The 21,765-nt window shown below is 37.6% G+C and overlaps 1 protein-coding gene across 1 annotated transcript in view; it reads left to right on the top strand.

Annotated features, from left to right (window-relative positions):
- The window catches only part of POLR3B (RNA polymerase III subunit B), an 82,331-nt gene that overhangs the window by 27,706 nt on the left and 32,860 nt on the right, over window positions 1-21,765 (top strand). The window contains exons 13-19 of the mRNA XM_059817260.1: window positions 2,695-2,856; window positions 6,139-6,339; window positions 7,409-7,571; window positions 9,545-9,698; window positions 11,726-11,800; window positions 12,576-12,674; window positions 16,262-16,389. Of these exons, the coding sequence (XP_059673243.1) occupies window positions 2,695-2,856; window positions 6,139-6,339; window positions 7,409-7,571; window positions 9,545-9,698; window positions 11,726-11,800; window positions 12,576-12,674; window positions 16,262-16,389 (982 nt within the window). The remainder of the gene's footprint in view (window positions 1-2,694; window positions 2,857-6,138; window positions 6,340-7,408; window positions 7,572-9,544; window positions 9,699-11,725; window positions 11,801-12,575; window positions 12,675-16,261; window positions 16,390-21,765) is intronic.

Genomic DNA, 21,765 nt, shown 5'->3' with positions numbered 1-21,765 from the left:
GCTGTGACATCACAGGTGAGTTACAGGTGACTGGATTTCTTTTGACAGTGGTGAGAGGGTATTGCCTTGTACATGTTAATGGTACTACAGGCATCAGGAAGGGAAAGAGGATCTACAACACCTTCTTCTCATGCCAAGGCCAGGTTGAAAAAAACCCACTTAACCAGTTTTCAGCAAATGCTCTCTGTCCAGAGTGGAAGTAGGATTCCATTTTTGTCAAGGGTTAGCATACAGTGTGTGTTATCACAGGTTTTACAGTTTAGTGATTGAGACTGAACACTAAGTGTTCCTTATGTCTTGTAGAGTATACTGTCAAAGATAATCCAGTCTTGCTCTTCATGAAGACCAGTGGGAGCCTTTTATTGCCAATCAGATGTCATCTTGAGTTTCCAGGTGTTACCTGTTTTTTTTTTATTCTTAAATACATTTGTGATGCCAGTGAAAAGGGTAGCTTATAATTTAGTTAGCTGCTTTACAGTGTCAGTAGCCAAATGACAGTCAGCTGGCTGGTCAGCCCAGCTGGGCCATGTAGGTAAAGGAAAGCAAATGAAGGCTAGTGGCCCATCTCAGTGATAGAGGTATGAGTGGTTTGCTTTCTTGTTTCCAGAAGGTGAGGAAAAGTTGGGACTATGTCTGATGGAAAAAGTTAAAATTCAGTTTAATTCTGCACGTGCAGAAATTAAATTGTACAACTGACTCCAGAATGTCTTAGCTTGTGGTGGCTGAATACCTAGCTTGTTCAGTCCTACAATGCTTTGTACACTGGGAACTACCATTTCTGGCATTGGTAGCTGCTGCATTTTTAGTTCTTCTGACACTTGGAGCTGCTGTAAAATAGAGTCCCAGGACAGGACTGCCAGGCTTTAGAATTTACACTGCTTGCTTGCAAAGCTAATGATTGTGAACACTTAAAATGTATCATGTAATGCAGATTTAAGTGTTTTGGGAAGCTATTAGTGTCTGCAAGGAGGGGCTGAGCAAACTGCAGAAGCAAAGCAGATTGGAGAGCAAAAAAAGTCGGATCACAAACTTTGCTAGTCTTTTCCTTTTATGGCTATTTTAAGAACTAGAAGTAATTAGTGTACATATACAGGAAATAATTGGCTTAATTGCAGCACTGTTGGAGGGTTGTGTTGCTTTTTTTTTTTCAGTTCAGCTGTGTTGCGTAGCTTCTTTGCTTAAACTGTAGACTTTTTTTTTTTAAGGGAGGAATACTCGAATACTCTGTTCAGTTTTGGGCCCCTCACTACAAGAAGGACATTGAGGTGCTGGAGTATGTACAGAGAAGGGCAACGAAGCTGGTGAGGGATCTGGAGCACAAGTCTTATGAGGAGCCGCTGAGGGAACTGGGGTTGTTCAGTCTGTAGAAGAGGTGGCTGAGGGGAGACCTCATTGCTCTCTACAATTACCTGAAAGGGGGTTGCAGGGAGGTGGGTGTTGGTCTCTTCTCCCAAGTGACTAGTGACAGGACAAGAGGAAATGGCCTCAGGTTGCACCAGGGGAGGTTCAGGCTGGATATTAGGAAAAATTTCTTTACTGAGAGAGTGGTGAAATACTGGAACAGGCTGCCCAGAGAAGTGGTGGAGTCACCCTCCCTGGAGGTGTTCAAAAAACATGTAGACGTGGCATTGTGGGACATGGTTTAGTGGGCATGGTGGTGTTGGGTTGATGGTTGGACTTGATGATCTTACAGGTCTTTTCCAACCTTAATGATTCTGTGATTCTGTGAAATGTGGAAGAGTATGGCACTTTCCAGATAGTAGCACTTCTAGAAATGCATGGCAGGTGTTGAACCAGGTGGACTTTCTGTGTGTGTAATTGGTTTTCCATAGATTGTGATTGGCAGAAAGTAGCAGGATAAAAGTGTATCTGAGTGAGGAAGCTGCCTATGTAACCTGAGATATGTCTTGCCAGCTGTCAAGAGCAGAGGTTGCTTCTGGGCCCATAAAAAAGTCTCTTTTAGTTCTGCTTGTCCAGAAGCAATGGTAACTATGCACCTTTTGTGCTTCATTCTGGTCTTGCAAGCTGTGTACTGCTTCCAAACTGTGCTGCTGAGTTGCTTCCCCTAAGGGCCTCTTACAGTCACTTGGGTGTCCGTCTTGTCCATTTTAAGTAGCTTCTGGGAAGGGGCACTTCAAAACAACCTTTTTCACTTCTAATAATAAAATATCTTGAAGTGACTCTTCACTTACTGCTTTACTGCAGTTATTCCATCCAGTATTAAAACAGAAGTTGGTCTGGCTTCCAAATCTTGTGTGTAATTCAGGGTTGTACATCCAGGGTGTTAAATCTTTAAAAGAGTTTGTGACTTTAGGAAGGAAGAAGTAGATCAGATGGATTATAATGTAGCAGGTTAGGGAAAACAGTTAGTAAATGGATAGCGTAGAGATGGATGGGTATGTCAAGATATTGTGAAGGAAGGATTAAAGCAGACCAAAAAGGGATAAATGCATAGGCTTAAACCATTCTTCTACTTAATTTGCTTTCTATTATGAGATAATTTCTCTAATATTGCATTTTAATTTAACAACACAAAAAACTTGTGAGAAAAATATCATTTGAGAAACAGAGAGGATATTTTTTAACTGACAAGAAGTATAAAGGTAGAAATATTAAACATGTGTTCTCCCCCTCCATTTCCCAGACCTGGAGAAGTATAATTTTTCCCTTAATCCAATTGTTTTGTATTTCTAGCTTCTTTCTCTTCTATTTGAAGATTTGTTCAAAAAATTTAACTCTGAACTGAAAAAGATTGCTGACCAGGTAATTCCCAAGCAACGTGCAGCTCAGTTTGATGTAGTGAAGCATATGCGTCAAGACCAAATCACCAATGGCATGGTCAATGCCATCTCCACAGTAAGTATTTTTCTTTTCATTCTAGTAAGTAAAGTTTTTCCACCGTAGTGAATGATGGAAATGTGTAAATTTTGTTCTGACAACTCACTGTCTTTGGTCGTAAAAGCAAATCTATTTAACATTCTTTATAGATTAAAGTTGCAAAACTCTGTCATGGGCAGGGCTTTTGGAATTTGCTGAAGAATCATTAATCATCAAACCACTTTTTATTTCACCATTTATTTCAGAGTGATGTTTTAGTGTTTGTGAAGGAATGGTAGAAACAAGCAAATTTAAAATAGCAATCATGTTTGTATTTATCCAACTTGCGGTCTTCTAGGTTCTACTTCACTATGTGGTTCATGTTATTTTTTATTATCTGGATTTAGCTAGGGTCAAGTTACATCATATGTCCAAAAGGTGGTTGAAAAACATCAGGAAAGCATCACGAACAGAAGACAACTGGGGGGATGGGGGAGGGCAAGTAGGCAAAAAAAAAAAAAAAAGCTGAATTTTGAGCTCTCTAAGGATGGTGCCTTTTTATTCATATGAAGTTGCTAGTATGAGCAAATTTGCAGCATAGAAATTAGTACTTCTCTGCTAATGATACTGAACTATTTCACAGAGAAAACTGCTACATGCTGTATTATTGCAAAAAAACCCCCCATAATTAAGCCTTTAGATATTTGTCTTGGTTAGATTTTAGCCTGTGTCTGCCTTCTACTAGAATAGATATTTTCATTCATGCTAGGGGACAGAATAAAAATAGAATTACTAACTTTCTCTCTTACCTTACACATCTGCAAGAGCAATTTGTGAGGTGGTTCCGGAAATCTAGCTACTAGCTTGTAAATTACTTTGAAATCCATGATTGTTTTAAGAAATTAGATTAGGCCAAGTTTTTTAGTAGCTCGTAAAAATTGTGCAACTTAATTTTTAATCTTTGGAACTCTTGAGGGGGCTTTTCTGCCTAGCATGAAACTGAGGTTTTTCTTCAGTTTTTGTAAACAAAATTAAAACAAAATTAACTCCACAAATTGCATCCAAAGCTACCAACAGTCTGGTACTTACAAATCCCAGTGTTAAAGCTTATCACTATTTAATTTTATGAGTGCCCCAAATGTAGTTAAATCTCTACAGTGCACGTAACCAAAACAATTGACAGATTTGTTTCTCTAAATGCTAGTGCTTTCTTCTAGCCAGTGCCAGTTTTTCCATTTGGACTGACAGAGATAAATCTGCAAACTATTCAGTACATATTGTAAAGTCTTCCTTCTTCCACTATCTTTGGACTTCTTTTTTACTGCCACATAAGCAGTTAAACACCATCTGCTCTTAAGCATTGAAAATCATTTCTCAGGAACAATGCCCAGTGCATACTATTCAAGAGATTAAGCAAATACCATAAAAATCATTCTTGGAAATTACAATCTCCAATCTCACCAGAATGCTTCAATGATAGTCTCAAAGAGCATGAAATAACAGCAAATTCATAATTACACCAGTAGCATGCAAAAGAATTCGTAACACTACTGCATCAACTATACAGTGGTGTTCAGTGATATTTACTATAGGTCTTGTTTTTACCCTAGAAAATAGCTGAAGAGAGGGTAGTAATGCCACAGGCGTAATAGACATTTCAGCATCTGCAGAACCATCCGATACCACTTTCAGTTCATAGGAGTTTTCAGTAGGAAGTTCTCCTCTGGGGATGGTCTCGCAACAGCCCTTGCCCCATTTTGGGTTTTTTGAACAACTTTTGAAGGAGTCAGTCTGTCACTTCCAAAGCACAAAGAATTTTTCATATTACTTCTTCAGGCAGTGTTGTTACCTTCCCTTTCCTCCAGTCTTTGAGATTTGACAGTCTTCTGGGCAGTGAAGAAGAAACCACATGCTAATTTAGGCTACAGCTGCAATCATTTCTAGTGTGAGGAAAAGCTACTCATTTATTGTGTTCTTCCACTTACATTCTGGTAACTTCCAGTCCTTAAAGAATGAAATGGTCAGTAAGTGAACCCTTCCCGAGGAGGCTGAGCAAGTGGACAGGTTTCTTTTGACTGACTTGCTGTTGGGCATTATGTCTTCCCACTTCCTGTAACAAGGAAAAATGGGAAGTTCTGCAGATTGTTTGATAGTCTTCTCCAGTAGAAGCAAATAGCAAAATCATTCGGATGGGTGGTGATTTCTTGCTGTTCATCACAAAATGGGATTGTGCTGTTAATGTATAAATAAAGAAGCCAAGCAAATCACCTTCTAAAAGGATTTCAATGTAGTACAGCAAGAGAGCTTCAAATTATTTGTTAGCCTTGGTGAGCTGAGTTTATCAAAAAGGTTCCAGGAATTAGCAGAAGGCAGTCCTTGGGAAAGCGTTACCTTTGAGATCTTCATTGCCTTTGGACTGACCAGTAACGTGGTGGCTGGGGTGAATAGTAGTAATTGGGACAGAAGCTTGCTGTATTCACTCACTCAGGTGCTGGGAACTGTATATGCAGTAGATGTCATGAAGTCAAAAATTGTAGCACCAAATTTCAAGATCTTACAGTAGAGATTATTAAATCTGCTTGGCATGGAAACATAATTGTGTCCTACAACATTCTCTGAATTCTTCTGTTCTCCTAATTAAAACCACAAGTGATACTGCCTATGACAGTCCTGAAACATGAAACCTCTGATATATACATGACCTTGCGTTTCATATTTGGTGTTGGATAGACCTAACCTCCCACTGCCACATTTCTGTGAGAAGACACATCAGTGACTCTTTTTCCTCTGGATTCTAAAAACAAAAGGCTTCAAGAAGGTACAGATGGTGTTGATGTCAGACTTCTCCAACATAAGTGCCTATGTTTCCTACAAAAATAACAAATCAAAAAAGGCAGAACTGAAAGTTTGTGGGATCTATTGTAAAAGTGTATTTCACTCAAAATATCTTTTTTTTAAATACTCAGAAAAAATCTATCAAGGAAGAACAGAAAATAATTTAATTTAGCTAAATTAGAGTATTGATTTACCTATGAGGGACAGATGATGACGAATCTTTGTGTGATTGAATGTATAATAGCAGAAGTATCCTCTCATCTGAAAGAGCAGTTCTTTTGTTTCAACGTTTTTTATTACTTAGTACAAGTATGTTATAACTAGTAGTTTATATGCAGATAGGTAATTAGAAAGGTGTTTTATATAAATGGGCAACATTTGCTGTGCAAAGCTCCTCATTTTGTCTAGATACTGAAAAAAGGTGTGTAGTGTTACGACAGGGATAAACTGCAATAACTTTTTTGAAATGTTCATTTTATTCTACAGGGAAATTGGTCTCTGAAGAGATTCAAAATGGACCGCCAAGGCGTGACACAAGTATTGTCCCGCTTGTCTTATATATCTGCTCTGGGAATGATGACTAGAATCTCTTCTCAGTTTGAAAAGACAAGGAAAGTGAGTGGTCCTCGGTCACTACAACCATCTCAGTGGGGCATGCTCTGCCCATCTGACACTCCTGAAGGAGAGGTGAGGAACTTCAGTGTTTCTTGTCCTGAGGAATGGAGACACTGTTTATTTTGAAGTAGGTGATCCTCCATCAGAGGAAGCATTCTGATGAGGATGTTTCTAGAGAGAGAGATTATCCTCAGCCTGATAACACAACTTTTGTGTCTTCTCACATCCCATCTATTTACATCCTTGTCCTCCTCACTATATTGCCTTTTTTCTTCTTCCTACCTGAGTGGACTGGCTGGAAACTGTTCAGAAATCATTTGGCTGTATGAGAATGACATGAGGCCTCCAATATTTGCAGAAGAGCTACTTGCTCTCTTTTGATCAGAGCAGAATGAGAGGAGTCCTAAACTCTTATCCCTTTGTTGTGTAGTAAATGTTCTGTTTTGAAGTTGCAGCGTCAGCCTGTAATTTTTCTAGAAAAATACATTATTATTATTATTATTACAAAAACAGCTTAGCCTTTAGCTTGAGGAAGAAAAACACCTTTGTATGCTTTACTTTAAAGACATCATCCAGCTATTTCAATCAAATGATTGATGCTGATAGTCTTTTTTTTGTTTTCCTTTTTTTTTCTTTTTTTTCCTGCATAGAAAGTACTGGGGAAACGCTGAACTTTCTGGCATAAATATGTAGTCAATATGAGCTACTCTCATTAAGCAGCTGAAAAAAAAATTGCACTGTATAAGATACTTGGATATTTTTCATGTCAAAATGTTAAAGTTTGTGTTAGAACATACTGGATATCTGGCAAATTGATAAATAGACTGATTTTGAATTTCCATTTTGCTTCTAAGTAGCTCTTGCTTTGAAGAGAGAACTATAGGGTTATACATGGTTGGGTAACTTAAGAACTAGAACTTATCGCCTATATTTTTTATTAGTTTGTAAATGCTAAAACATTACATTTCACTGTCATGTAGAAAATTCTTCTTTTCTTCCCTCCTAATTTTCAGTGTAGTTAATTTGTTTCTTCCACTTTATACTTCGACTTTTTTGTTGTTGTTCATAAGTACGGTTTTGGAAGAAAAAGATATGTATAGTATTAATACTTTGGAATAAAAGATGTATTTTTTTATTTTAGGCTTGTGGTTTGGTTAAAAACCTTGCCCTCATGACTCACATTACTACGGATATGGAAGATGGCCCAATTATTAAATTAGCTAGTAATCTTGGAGTTGAAGATGTCAACTTGCTCTGTGGTGAAGAACTTTCATATCCAAATGTGTTCCTTGTTTTCCTTAATGGTATGTAACTTTTCAGCAGTCTGACTGATTTGTTGGTGATGGAGAGTTAGGCTTCAGAAACCCTCCCAACAATTTTTGGAGCACAGTTGACCACAGATGCCGTTTTCCACGTGTAGATAATTTCATCTGTAAATATTTTGATGGGATTAGGCAGAGTAGACAGGCCAGATGATGGCACTTAGTTGTCTGAAGTTGTGTTCTCAGAACTCTGGCTGCAGATGTTTGTAGCTGGGATATTGAAGCTTTTTCAAATTTCAGTAGTTTTTAAACACATTTGCATAAATAGGCACAAAAATATGTACATTCTATTACAGATTTGTTTGTTTGTTTTTTCAGGCATTCACCAAATGAGTTGCCATTAATAAAGTAGTTTTAAAAGAGAATAATTCTGCTAAACTTGTAATAACTTAAATTTATAAATTCAGAGCTTCATTCACAGAAAGTATTTAATTTTACTCTAATCTTTATGTATTTTTATATATATTCATGCAAATGCCTTTAAAAACAGAAAGGAAACATCAGTTGTTTGCAAAGTTTAGCAATGCTATTCTCTTTAAAACTACCTTTTAAAGGGCAAGTTGCTTTGTGAACTATTAGAAAAAATTAGACCTTGGAAACAGGCCTCGTCCCTTTGTTAAAGGGATGATTTGGCATATGCGCTTATGCTCCTTTTACAACTGATCTTTTAGAGTTTCTAAATCAACAGGTACTATATCAGATTTCAAAATACCGACATGTTAAAAACTACAACTGTGATTTAAAAATAGCCTTTTGTCAACAGCATCCACTTCCAGGGACTAGTATTTAATGTCTGTCACCATGAATAAGTTCTCCATATACCTTTGAATTAAACAGCAGTTGTTCTTCAATCCTGCCTTTTCCCAGTAACATAAAAGCAACACTTGACCAAACTGCATTCCTTTGCTCTGCTTTCCTGTAGCAGTATGTTAAAGATAACGTTCAGTGAAACCACATGCACTCTTTTCTGTGTCGTTTTATGGTCCAAAGGGGAGTGCAGAGCAGAAATACTGGACTCTTCCTTCACAAGCTCAATCTGTGGTATGGAATAAGATAGTTATGTTCCCAAATGTAGATGATCTAGTACTAAGTGAGGTAGAACAATTTACTGTTCAATCTACTAGTTTGTGGGTTTAATCCATAAAAAAATTCGGGCTTGTGGATGGCTGCCTGATTCTGATTTAAACTTGTGACCTAAGAGGGCAGAAAAATCTATTAAGTACAAAGCCTTTAAGCTATAAAAACCTTTGTATTGTCTTATAAGCTCCCTAAACTATCATGATTTGTCTCCTTTAAAGTTGTGTTTAAAATGACACTGTACTTATTTTTATTTTATATGTTAAGATGACTTTGGTCAAGTGATTCTTTAAATGAATTTTATTCTCTTGCTTGTTCATCATGCATCAGAATACTTAAGTATGTGCTAAAGTGCCCTGCTAAGATAGCAATAGCTTGTTGAGCTGAGTTCCTGAAGAAGGAACTCTGGTGCGGTCGTGAGTGATCACATGTATCAAAAATATCAGGTCTTCCTAAAATTTCTGACAAGGCAGTAGGACAGTTCCTTGGTCTGTTCTTGGAAACCCTGGATCCATTGCCAGTACAGATGAAATTGTAGGCTTCAGAAGTGTTGTTTGCTTGTACACCAATTGGTGAATGGGCACCTGAGCAGAAACTTACTTGAAGAAAGCTTGATGAAGCACATCATTTGGTTTCTGAAGCTATTTGGAGGCAAACAGGTAGATGACCGGTGAAATTCTGACACTTTTTTTTATGTTTACCGAGAGGAAAAGAAGAGCCAATTCTTATTCATGTCAGAAAAGGGAAATTTTATGACAACTCTTGTTATTTGCAAGAAGTAGGAATTACTTCTATGCATGCTAGGCGTGATCAGAATTTGTAAGTAGAGTTTTGGATATGCAAAGAATACACCATGAATTTATTCTCTTTCTGAATAGGTAACATTCTCGGTGTCATACGTGATCATCAGAAATTAGTCAACACGTTTCGGATAATGCGTCGAGCGGGTTATATCAATGAATTTGTTTCTATCTCTACAAATCTTTCTGACAGATGTGTCTACATTTCCTCTGATGGAGGAAGATTGTGCAGGTAAACATCTCGTCAGAAATATCTCACTAGCAAACTTACTATAAACACTGTTTTACGCACTGTAAATACACTGGGCTAAGACTTTCATGAGTACAGATTTAAGCAAATTGAGTAGGACTTGAGCATCTCTTTTCTCCTTAAATAGTCCACATTCAAACCAGATAGATCTGAGAAAGGCCCAAAAAAAAAAGGCCCAAAGAAATCCATTTTATCTGTAAACAAAAGTAAAAAAAAAGTTTCTTCTATCTTCTTTTAAAAAAAAAAAAGGGAGGGGGGATTAAAATCAACCTGATTGGCAACTCTAGTAATGTCCAGTGTTCTTGGAGGGGATTTTACTTCCTGTGAAGCGAGAAACAAGCAGCCACTCGCCTGATATCCCATGGGTGTGATATCACATTTTAGAATGAGAAGCTACTCTTTGTCTTCAAGGGCCTTTGATTCTGTTGCAAAACTTCTTCAGGCATGTATACCTGTATGCTATAATACCAAGAAGTATGTCTCACAATTTTGGTTTATTTCATTGCTTACCCTTAAGTAGGTAGAGAATTCAATAGACCTATAAGGAAGGTCTCCACCTTGAGATGCTTATGCTCTTTATTAGACAGAAAGAGTGCCTGAATGACCGTCATGTCATAGAGGAAAGCAAAAAGGAATTGGGTGGCTAAAATGAGAAAGCATGGAACATAACAATATTTTGCGACAGAAAATCAGGTTGATTTATAGTAGAGGCTAGAGACTCCAGTCAGGTTATGGCAGCACTGTGGTAGGTTATTTACAAGTAAAACATCCCCAGGCCCAATTAATTAGCCTAAAGAACAAGGCATAAAAGATGAACAAAGCAGAGATTGGGAGAGGCAGAATGAGTTAATAAATATATGTATATTTTAGCATTGACTAGCTGTGTGCATATTTTGTGCATACTTTAAAGAAGCAGCAGTCACAACTACAGTTGGCATTCCACCTTATTCATTAATTGAATCTCAGAGCATGTTGAATGCAGTTTGAGGCACACTAGAGGCTCCAAAATAGTACGTGTAGAAACATCAGTTAATCATAGCTAGTCAAGAGATCCAGAGCAGGGACATATTCAGTGGCAGAGAAATGACTTTTCCGGTCAGGGCTAATATCGACCATTTTGCAGGTTTGGAGATGCAGCAAAACTTCCAATTTGTAAAATAAAGACAAGTGAAATCATGTGGATTTCCAGGAGTTTGCCAAGTTTGCTTTGTGGCACCCCCCACCCTGCAATTGTTCAGATACCCCTAATAACCATTTTAAAGTGCTCATTAGTCTTCAAACAGTTACTTAGACTTCAGAGTGGACTCCACAAGTATCTTGTAGCTATTTGCTGCTTTTTATGAGAGCAGCTTGTCCAAATAGCGACAGCCAGTGACGTTTCATTCCTGCATGCCGCTCTTTGTGTCAGTGTTTTCTTGCGGTAAGGGAGCCTTCAGAGATCCATGTGCTGTTGAAATTTATGGATTCATCTGAGGTCACCCATAGTAAATGTCTGTACTTTACATGATGTAAGTAACAGCAAAATACATTCTTGCATGTGGACACTTGAGCACAAACTGTTCACTCAGTGTTGTATGAAGTACCTGCGATATCCATAGAACTTAATGCTGTTCTTAGCTTTGTAGATTGGGAAATCTTTAATCTTTTAAAGCCATCAGCAAAATGTATAGGTAAAACTTACAAAATGTTAGTTTAAAGATTTAGGGGGGGGCGGGGAAAAGGCTTCCTCCTCAAAATTGAAATCTTAATTTTTCTTGTACGCTTTTTGGGTACTTCATAGACAATATGTCAGTTCAGGATATCTGTGTATCAAACCAAGGTCTGAATAATTACTGATTGTATTTATGTGGCTATATCAGTTAAAGGTGGATAAATTTTAAAAGTGGTTTATAAAATAGGTTGTGCGTAGGTAGGGTTCTTACAGTAAGTATAAATTAAGTTACCTGCCTAAGAATTTGCTACGTTAATAACTTCGATAATAACTTTTTTTTTTCCCCCCCCAATTGTAGACCCTACATAATTGTCAAGAAGCAAAAACCTGCAGTTACAAACAAGCATATGGAAGAACTGGCTCAGGGATACAGGTACACAATTCAAGTCGACCATATTAATCTTCACTAAGTAAATACTGTGTGGAAATACTTCAGTCACTATTTCATAATGTTGGGGTTAGCTATGTAGAGGAGAAGTCTGCTCTCTTATATAAATTAATAATTGATGTATTGGAGGTTTTCTGTTTAAAGTCAAATTAAGTCTAGTTTCTTATTTTTTTACTGCTATGAAATTTGGGGATTTTACAGAATAAAACATCTCACAGCCTCATCTTTATGCAAGTGGAAGGCCTGAGGCAGTATCGTCCTTCTCCTGATTGATAAATCAAACACTTCAAATGAATATCAACTTGACCGCCGTGAACTAGGCACATTCAGAATTAGTTTTGAAACTCCTTGCAAATTTTTAGTTTGTGTGTTTAAAAAAACATGCTTACACAAAAGCGTTTAAATTTAGCTTTAACCAAATTTTGCAAAACCATCACAAAAACTTACTAATTACCCTTATATTTGCCAACATTTATAGTGATGATGAATACATACAGGAAGATTTTATTTAGCTGTTCAGATAAGTAACATTGGTCAGTCAGGCTGTGTGAAGCAGTGAATGGGCAAGGGGATTAATTTAAAAAATATACAGTTTTCTTTAAATATGTAAAATGCACAGAACTTTTCATGTAAGAGTATTTCTTTAGTTTAACTTCAACACATTATGTTCCTTCAACTATATACGTAGTACATAGTTCTATTTTTGCAGAAGTATAAGAAAAGACAGTACTTCTAGTGTCATTTTTTAATTTAACTGTAGGAATTTTGAAGACTTCTTGCACGAAGGCCTTGTTGAATATTTGGATGTGAATGAAGAAAATGACTGTAACATTGCACTATATGAACATACAATTAATAAGTAAGTATGCATTCAGACTAAACACTGGTACAGCAAAAGCTTTCATAGGGTGACTCTCTGAAATGCAGGCATGTTTATAATGTTACTGTTTTCACCCATACACACTGCTCCCTTGCTAATGGTTGAAACAACTCCAGATGAAAGCTAAATAAATAAATCTGTTTACACACATGCTAAATTATCCATGGGATAGTTACAAAAAATGGTTCAGGTTTTGGGAGATCTGTTCCTGCTTCTAACTCTCAGAAATATGAAATACTTAAAGATATATCCTTTGTTTCTCTGGATGTGGCTTTTTTTTGTTCTAATCATTGGGCTGCTCATCATAAGTAATTTTATACAACAGGAATCCAGAAGGCAAATGTTTCCACACGTTAAATGATGACCTTAGCATGTCATGATTGTAATTTGGAAAAATATCTCTCTCTTACGGCTGTAGAGGGACCCTGGACAACCAGCTTACACTAAATGTCTTAAGTATTGGAATGAGACCTTCCTTTTGAGTTTTGGATATATAATAGGCCTTGATAAAAATATCTGTATCATTCTGTGTATTCTTGACCACATATGTTAAACCCATTCCTGGTATGTAATACTCATTTAGAAAGATTTCCAGATTTGTTGTGTTTTCCGCATATATGAAGGGCCTGGTGCTTTGGTTTTTTTTCCTCTGTCTTGTGAGGATTGTGGGTTTTTTCCCTCTGTCTTGTGATTAAAGAGCCCACATTAAAGGAAGGATTATTTTAAATTTTTAAGTCCTCCTATCTTTTTACTTTTTTTGATGTTTCTCTGAAAATATCTTGTCAGCTGAAGGCTGCATATAAGATGTTAGAAGTTATCTCCATAAAAAAAATGTTAGAAGTTATTTCCATGAAATGTTTGATCGGTAGATTTATGCAGAAAATGCATTTTCTAAATGCTCTGTCCTCGTCAAGTACTCATGGAAGCCAATAGAAATGCATCATTGATTTCAGTGGAGCTGGATGAGACCTTCAGTTATCTTTAACCTTTGCCAGATGAAATGCATTAACTCTGCTAATTAAATTGTATTGCTCCTGCCCAGGCTTTTGAAGACTTTATCACTTAAAGAAATTACTCTTGCATGCTCTTTGCTGGCTTCTGTATACATGAGCAAAGAAGAGCACACACAATTGCTGTCATTTGTGCCAAAATTAAATGACTTCCACAGAGCAACAGAGCTGAAAAGTTTAAGTTACAGGACACCTGACTCAGCTAGGAAGATTAATGGGAGCATATCACATGAAATCATTGTTTAGTCGAAAATAGGAGGAGGCAGTGAACTTCCAATGGACTAGTGTGAGGAAATGACTCCACCATAGCTGCCAAAAAGATTGGGAGATTCTTGTGTTGTCCATCAACTTGTTTTGAGTTTAGCTTCAACGCTTGTCGCTAATAGTGCCATAAGTATCTGAGCTTGCACCATATGAGCATGTTGCTCCTTGTGTTTAGTAATGATAGTCCCCACATCCTGAATAGTTGATTTGTGTACCCCCTTCCCCTAGCTGATCATCTTGTAGTTTAAATGGTGCGACCATGTTGATACATGGTAATACAACTGATACAATTCACTATTGTGAAGTATCCCATTAACATTCCTGCTTTTGTAATGTAGGCTTCTTTTAGCTACAGTATCCTCTCTTTACCTTTCCAATCCAATTAGGGGGGTTTTCTTTGGAGGATTTGACTCTATTTAATGTGTTCAATTTCTTCCTTACCCATTTGTAACTCTGATTTTCAGACTCAGGAGGTTGCCTTCCTTTCTTGGACCCATTTCTGGCAGTGGCATTTTGACTTGCAGAAATTGAACTGCTCTGTAAAGTTTGAAGGTCTCTCATTAGCACTGTGGAATACTTCATAAGATACTAGGATCTGCATATGCTGCATCTTCTTTGGTTGAAACAGGAAAAATACTTGTGTTGAATACCCTACCTGAAAATGTGTATGTAGTTCCATGCACTAGTAACATTCTGAAGAAATTTGTTAACTTCACTATCAGTAAGTCTTAAGCCTCTTGTTTTATTGTTTGAGAAGTGTCAGCAGTTCTGTGAAGTTCTACAGAATGGAAGAGCAGTCTGTGCTTTAAGTTTGCTACTGGCTTTTGAGGCCAATTTGCAATTACTTGACTGCAATTGGGTTTCTACCATTCATATTTTCTTAAGACAGCTTTCAATTATAGCTGCTTTTTCTCAAGTGGAGAAAAATAGTCGCTATCCTCTGTCCAGCAGGTGATTTTTAGGTTGCTCAAGCATATTTGTGATTTATAAAGATTTCTGGGAATGATAGATAATTTCACTAGGCTTGCTCCTCAAGGTTTCCAGAGTTTTCAGATTTCATTTTTTCCAGTAGTACATACATTGTTTATGTAAGTTCCTGCTGGTCCTTGTCTTCAGTCTGTATGTACTTGTGGGTAGTTCCTCAGCCTTTTTGAGCTTGTGATGCTTTGCCATCTTTTGAGTGTTGTCATAATAAAGATTTTTCCAGTCATTTCCTTTGCAAGGTCTTAAAGTTTAGTAATCAAATTAATTTGTTCAAGTAATTAAAAAAAGTCTTCCAAAAGACTTCCAAGAGAAATCAAACATTAAAGATGGGATTTTCAGAATCCAGTGGGTTTAGGTGTGTGGGAGAAGCAATGTATGCCTAAACCCAAAGCTCTGTGTAATAACTCCAGAACATTGTGAAAGATATGCTTTCAGTGTTTAGTTATAATTATCTTTATTTCAAAATTCCCCATTTCCTAGTTACTTATCTTGATTTAAAAAGCAGATCTGTTCCAGCCAAGCTTTATTGTACACTCTATCCTTAGTTATTAGTCACTCCACTTGCATCCCAATGCATGCTATGATTTAATTGTCTTTAATTGTGCATGGACTTTCTCCTCTGAAGCTCATGCCAGGTAGAACAAATTCTCTTATCTCTCAGTCTTTACTCCTTGTCCCTGTCTTTTTACTTCTCATCAGTACTGCCTTTTAACAACATAATCACTTGCAAAATATTTGCAGAGCTATTCAAATAGTGTTTTATTATGCTGTATCACCCATGGCACTGGATCTGGTTTGAACACAAATGTTTCTAATTGATACTATATAACTGACCTTGGAAAACTAAAACTACACTTTTATACTTTTCAGTACCTGAATCTGTCTTGTTCTTCCTTCCTCCACCTCCCCAGTGGATTTCTAGATCTCTGAGATTGGTAATTTGGTGCAGAGGACTCTCATTACATGAGAAGGCATTTTGGGTCTTACTGTATTAACTGGTGTTTTATTGTCTTACTGAGCTCCCTCAAGTTGTCGTTATCTGGAGGCTTTTTCTTCATGATGGAAATTCATAAACCCTCATTTATTTCTCCTTCATTTCTTTTCATGTGGAAACACTTAAAACCAAAATAAAGTTGTTTTTTTTTTAAATAAAAAATCCCATAGTGAATCCATATTTTGAGGTGCTACTGACTTACATCTTTCTGAACAGACTTGACTTGAAGTATTACGAGATACTACTAAATTAAATAAGTTCTAGTTAAGATGTTTGTTCACAAGGCTGCTATAATTGCTACTCTTTATTTTAAGAGATACAACGCATTTGGAGATTGAACCTTTCACGCTTCTTGGTGTCTGTGCTGGGCTGATTCCATATCCTCACCACAACCAGTCTCCAAGAAACACTTATCAGTGTGCCATGGGGAAACAAGCAATGGGTAAGACTTTTTTTATTCCTTTTTGGAGTGTTACATAGTTTTTGAATCTATGTAGCAAAAGTGACAAAATAGAGAAATGCTTTCTTTCTTAGTTCACTTAAAAGCTTTGCTAGGAAGAGGAAAAGAGCACTTCTTTTGCTTTGAGGAAGAAGGAATTTACCTCTGAAAGTTGGAAAAATTAAAAGGAAAAAAATACCAGTCAGTTTTACTTAATAGGGACCATATCTGCAGGTCTTAAAAGAAAAAATGGAGAAACTGGAGCACTATTGCTTTTTTGTTGGGGTTTTTTGATAATCAACATGACTGTCAAGTTTTCAGCATAGCTGCAGGATTGGCAGAGGGTTTTTTTTTTCTCTTTATGCTGCGATGTGCTGTGGGTTTCCAGACAAAAAGAGTTAAAAAGTGTTCTCACAAAGAGAGACAGAGCACAGAGAGAGGAGAATTTCCCTGAATAGTTGAGTAGGTGCCCTCAAAATAAATAAATAAGTAGTTACATTGACATTAAAGAATAAGAGGAATCAAAGTATGAGAGTGCTTAGTTACTTGAACACTTCCTGCAGCTGTAGTTTAGATTTTGGGCCGTTTCTGTTTTGGATGAAGAGGGCAAATAACAGCCTCTCAGCAAAAAGACTGAAACAAAATTTATTTTGTGATCACTTAATAATTCTTTTTACGAATGTGATAGCTGATCATTAAAAACCACCCATTTTGTAAATTTGCGGTTGTGGGTAATTGACACTAGGTAAGTTCTAATCCTTCCTTTAATACATAGCTGAACTAGCATTAAAGCATCCAAGTCATATGGCCCGTGATCAAGCCAGAGTGAGTCTCAAGAAGAACCTGACCGGTAGTACATCAGTTCAGACAGCTGTATTCAGACTTGTGCTGTACATGCCAGTTTTATGTCTTGTATTGATGGCTTGCTCGCAAGTTGAGAGCTACAGTGGAACAACTCTGTGTCATGAAAAACCTACCACTTCTGTTAGGTTTACTAAACCATTTGTTTTGTGCTGTGTGTTCGAAACTGAAACACTGCACCTTTTGTGAGACTTCTCCAGCAGAATTAATAGCAAAGTAACTGCCTTGTGCTGAACTGTCCTGTTCAGTGCATCAAAACAGCAGAAAATAGCAACAGATGCATGTCCTCCCTTTAAATTAAAAAAAAAAAAAAAGGGAAAAAAAAAAGGGGGGGGGGGCGATGCAATCTTTTTCTTTACAGTTCTCCCCCATCCCATTATCTTTCCCCCACCCCTGAGTCTCTATTTTATGACTGTTCGTCTCAGAAGGTTTGGTTAGTTGCCACACACAGTTAAGCAGGATCAGTGTGTACAGAAAGCCAATTCAGTATCTGTGGAGTTCTTTTGTAGTTTTCTGTGTGAAGGTTTTTTTCCCGTTTTGTTTTGAGTGTCATTTGCAATTCATTGTCTGTGTTTTCTGAGGTTGGTGTATTCAGCTGCTTTGACCCTAGGTCTTGCACATTTAGCTCCTTGGATACAATCCTCTGACGTTCCTGCTGACGCTAGGAACACAAAAGCCATTGAATATCTTGAGCAATAAAAAAAAGCCTTTGTTTTGGTTTGTTATGACAAAACACCTGACTCAAAGAATAAGCAGCTAGATAAAAGTACATTTTAAAAGTTGGCACATGACCTGAGCTATATTTTGCTCTGCCTGAAGTATCTGCAAACACCTCAAGGTTTTTGTAATAACTGCTTAAAAAAAGCCACTGTAAGTGGCAATATGTAGGGGCAGAAAAGATTTTTCTCTACACTTCCTGATCAAATGAGACCTAGAGGATATTCCTGAAACATTACACGTACTTTTTTCTGTTTGTATTTGTGAAGAGATGTGTAGTGCTTCAAACCCCCACCTCTAAGTAACCATCCACCCTTCTTGCTTTCTTTCCCCATCCTGAAATTGCAGAGCAGCTCCTGGTCCAACATTGCCATGTGTAGTCTCATGTCCAAGTCCACCGTGTCACTCCCTCGGCTGTCAAAACCTGGGGGCATGGAGGGAGCCCCGGGGCTCAGACTGGGAAAAGAGAGCCTTGTGCTGCTCTACACTGACCCCCGCTGACCACTTCACTGAGCTGTGCCAGCAGCTTTGGACAGTCTTTACTCTTTTTTAAGCAACATCAAGCTAGGGAAAGGTGTGGAAGCACAAATAAATGGAGGGTGGACATCAGACCTTGCAATGGGGTCTGTAATCCAGTATCCCTGACAAGTTTTAGGTATTAAAATATTACTGGGTCTGCAGGATAACATTAAATGTCCTGAAAAATACCTCTCTTTCATGGGCAATATGAGTCATCTTGATGGAGGTCTAGGGCTGCACTTAGTGAGCAAACTGGATTTCAGTGAAATGAAATCCCTCTTGTTTGGCATAGATAATTAGCCATATGTTGCAGGTTGAACTGTAAGACTGAGGGGAAGTTATGAGTAGGTGGCAAATACAACAGCAGCTGCAAGGACCTCAGTTGAACATTGGCATTTCAGTGCAAAGTTAACAGTTGTACCTTAAAATCTGAGAAGTATTTAAGATTAAAATACAAGAGTCTGTACTGTTTGCATTCCATGTGTTGCTAAAATAATGTTTAAGATGATCCAAGGCTCCTACAATTAAAGAAATAATTTTCAAATGGAGCTTTTCAATTCCATTAAGACATAGAAAATAAGTCAGTTTTACACACTGTAGCTCTGTGACTGTGAAGAATGTAAGAAACGAAAACATACACATTTTCCTGCCAATAATCCACCATATTGCACATGCACATGCGCATCTGTGAAAGCAGCAGTGTGGGTACACAAAGCAAGCTGTACGCTCTCACAGCCCAACTGTGCACTGCAGTTTCAATCCAAATGTCATAATGCAAGTCTTGAGTAAGGAAAGGAGGGTCTGAGTGTTAAGTATTGCTTTAACCTGTGAAAGAGCAGAAAGTATTTGAGGGGGGGATGGTCCGTGGGTGAGAGCTTTGTAGCAAAGGTTTATGTTGAAGCAACTTCTTTGATATTACAAAAAAACCCTCTTACTGTATCATGTACATTCTGCTTTGCTTCTGTGAAATACAAAAGCCCTTTACATACTGCTTTGTCTTGTGCTATAACCAGCTGAATGTGTTAAAATTGAGTTGAGAAGACAAATGTGCTTCAAGGAACCAAGTGCTGGGGGTTGTTGGGTTTTGACAGTTGTGAAAGGCTTGTTGGTGGGCTGAGAGCTGAAGTGCTCCCAAATTTTGTACGGCTAGCCTATTGGCAGAGAATTGAAACAAACGTCAAAGCAAAACCGGCTGTTGCTGGTCATCACAGCTGGACCTGGGTGCTTTGTGGCCAGGGCTCAGTTCTGTTGCTCTTTGAGGAGCAGCGTTTGTGCTTTGCGACACGGTCTCTTTTTGCCAGCTCTTCTCTCCCCGGTAGCAGGCACAGAAGTGCTGAGACAGAAGTGAGCCAGAGTACTTCCCCCAGTTTGCCCAGAATCTTTTTAATTGGCTTCTTAATCTTTCTGTGGTGAAAAGAATATTTCAAATGCTGAGCATACAGATCACTTAATACATGTACTGTGAAAATCTCTCTGAGCTGAGCTGGAGCCCCCTCCACAAGATTCAGTGCAGTGTTTAAAAATTGTACTCATTTCTCTGTTGGTTTGTGCTCATATAAAAGGAAAGAATAGTAGAAAATCCATGGTGAAATCAGGGGAAATAAAGAAGTACAGCAATTCTTTTCTTGACATGTGCAATAATAGGCATTTTGGCTCATATCTTAAGTAGATTGATGTCTGTATCCTTGCTAATTTTGATTATACAGTTTAATGTTGCTGTAAGTAATACACCAAAGAATTGGATAAATGCTTATTTTAGCTGGCTGTTTATTCTGGTGAGTTCTCAAAATTTCTGCATCAGAATAACAATATCCCATTTATGCTAAATATCAATAGATAGCATTTTTATAGTGATTACTTCACACTGAGGAATGATCAAATGATACTTTAAAAGAAACAAAAAACTTGTCAGGAAACAGAAAAAAAGAAAGAATGCACACATGCATTCACAATATACCAAGCACTGAGAAAAGCAAGAAAATGATCTTCTTTGTGTCCAGATCAACCTTGTGTGTTTTGCTTTAAACAGGGCTAATTACCAATGAAAAAAATTGTTTCTTGCTGTTGGTATAATTATAAATGTAGGTCATTGTGAACAGGGTTTGTTATGGTGGACTTTAATTATACTTTACTTTTGCTTGGCTGTTTGGCTGAAGCAAACAAGGGCTCTGTTCTCTCAGAGAGAAAACAGAAGTAAAGCTAGTGACTTCCTTCATTTCAACGCCCACACAGAGGTCTCATCCCAACAAACCAGTCCTCAGAAGAAGAGAGCTGCTTCTTAATTTTAAATAAGCAGATTGTGGTTTGTTAGACCAGTCTAGAGAAGGCATTATTTGTATAACCATTAAATCATAGCAATTAGGACAAATATTGCTGATGTACAGCATGCTTTTTGGCTAATTTATTTCACTTGTGCTCTTGAATCATTCTCTAACCAGTTTCTTTCCTGCTAGGATATCCATCATTGATACATATGTATGTTTTCCATTTGATATGATACAGCATTCAACTCCTGAAGAATTGCCTGAGTACGGTTTATTATTGAGGCTCAAAATCTCAGTAATGTCAGTCGCTTATGGCTCCTGATCTGATACAAACAGTAACAGTTCCATTAGGCTTATTTGAACCTCCGATAAAAATGCCAACTTTGAAATATGTGAAGCATCTGAGAGAGAAATAATTTGCATTACCTGAAATATGTAAAAGTGTCATCTGTAATCCTTGATTTATAGGGGATTTCCACAGATTGTTACTGAGGTATGAAGGATGTTTAGCTATGATCAGGTGCTCCAGACTTCATCCCATCTTAGCATCCCTAACCAGTGAACCATAGCAGGTACAGCATATAAGCATCTCAGAGGAGAAAAAAATTGCAAGCATTTCAAAAGTGAAAGTTAGTGTGGCTTACTCAGGAGAAGATTTCTCTCAACGACAGGAAAATGTACCTATCCATGAAACTTCTAAGATAAACTTTACAGCAGACAACCTATCCTGAAAGCACACAGATTATTCATTCTAGGTGCAGAGTTTTTAATTTGGAAGTAGATTTTCCTAGCTGTACAGTGGGAAAACCGGGTTTTTTATCAAAGTACAATGAAAAAAAAGTCTAATACTTAGGCTAATACAGTATCAGAAGTAATAGGGCCTTCAGATGATGGGCCTTGCAGGGAGTGACTGGGTCTTCAGTGTTGATGAATCCAGGCCCTACCAGCTTGCTTCTTACTGGAGACAGAAAAAACTGCTCAGGGATGATTAATTTCCTTCTCCAGGAAAAAGACAGAA

This window comes from Gavia stellata, chromosome 4, assembly GCF_030936135.1.
Source record: "Gavia stellata isolate bGavSte3 chromosome 4, bGavSte3.hap2, whole genome shotgun sequence".
Lineage (NCBI taxonomy): Eukaryota > Metazoa > Chordata > Aves > Gaviiformes > Gaviidae > Gavia > Gavia stellata.
This window is presented reverse-complemented; position numbering and strand designations above follow the sequence as displayed.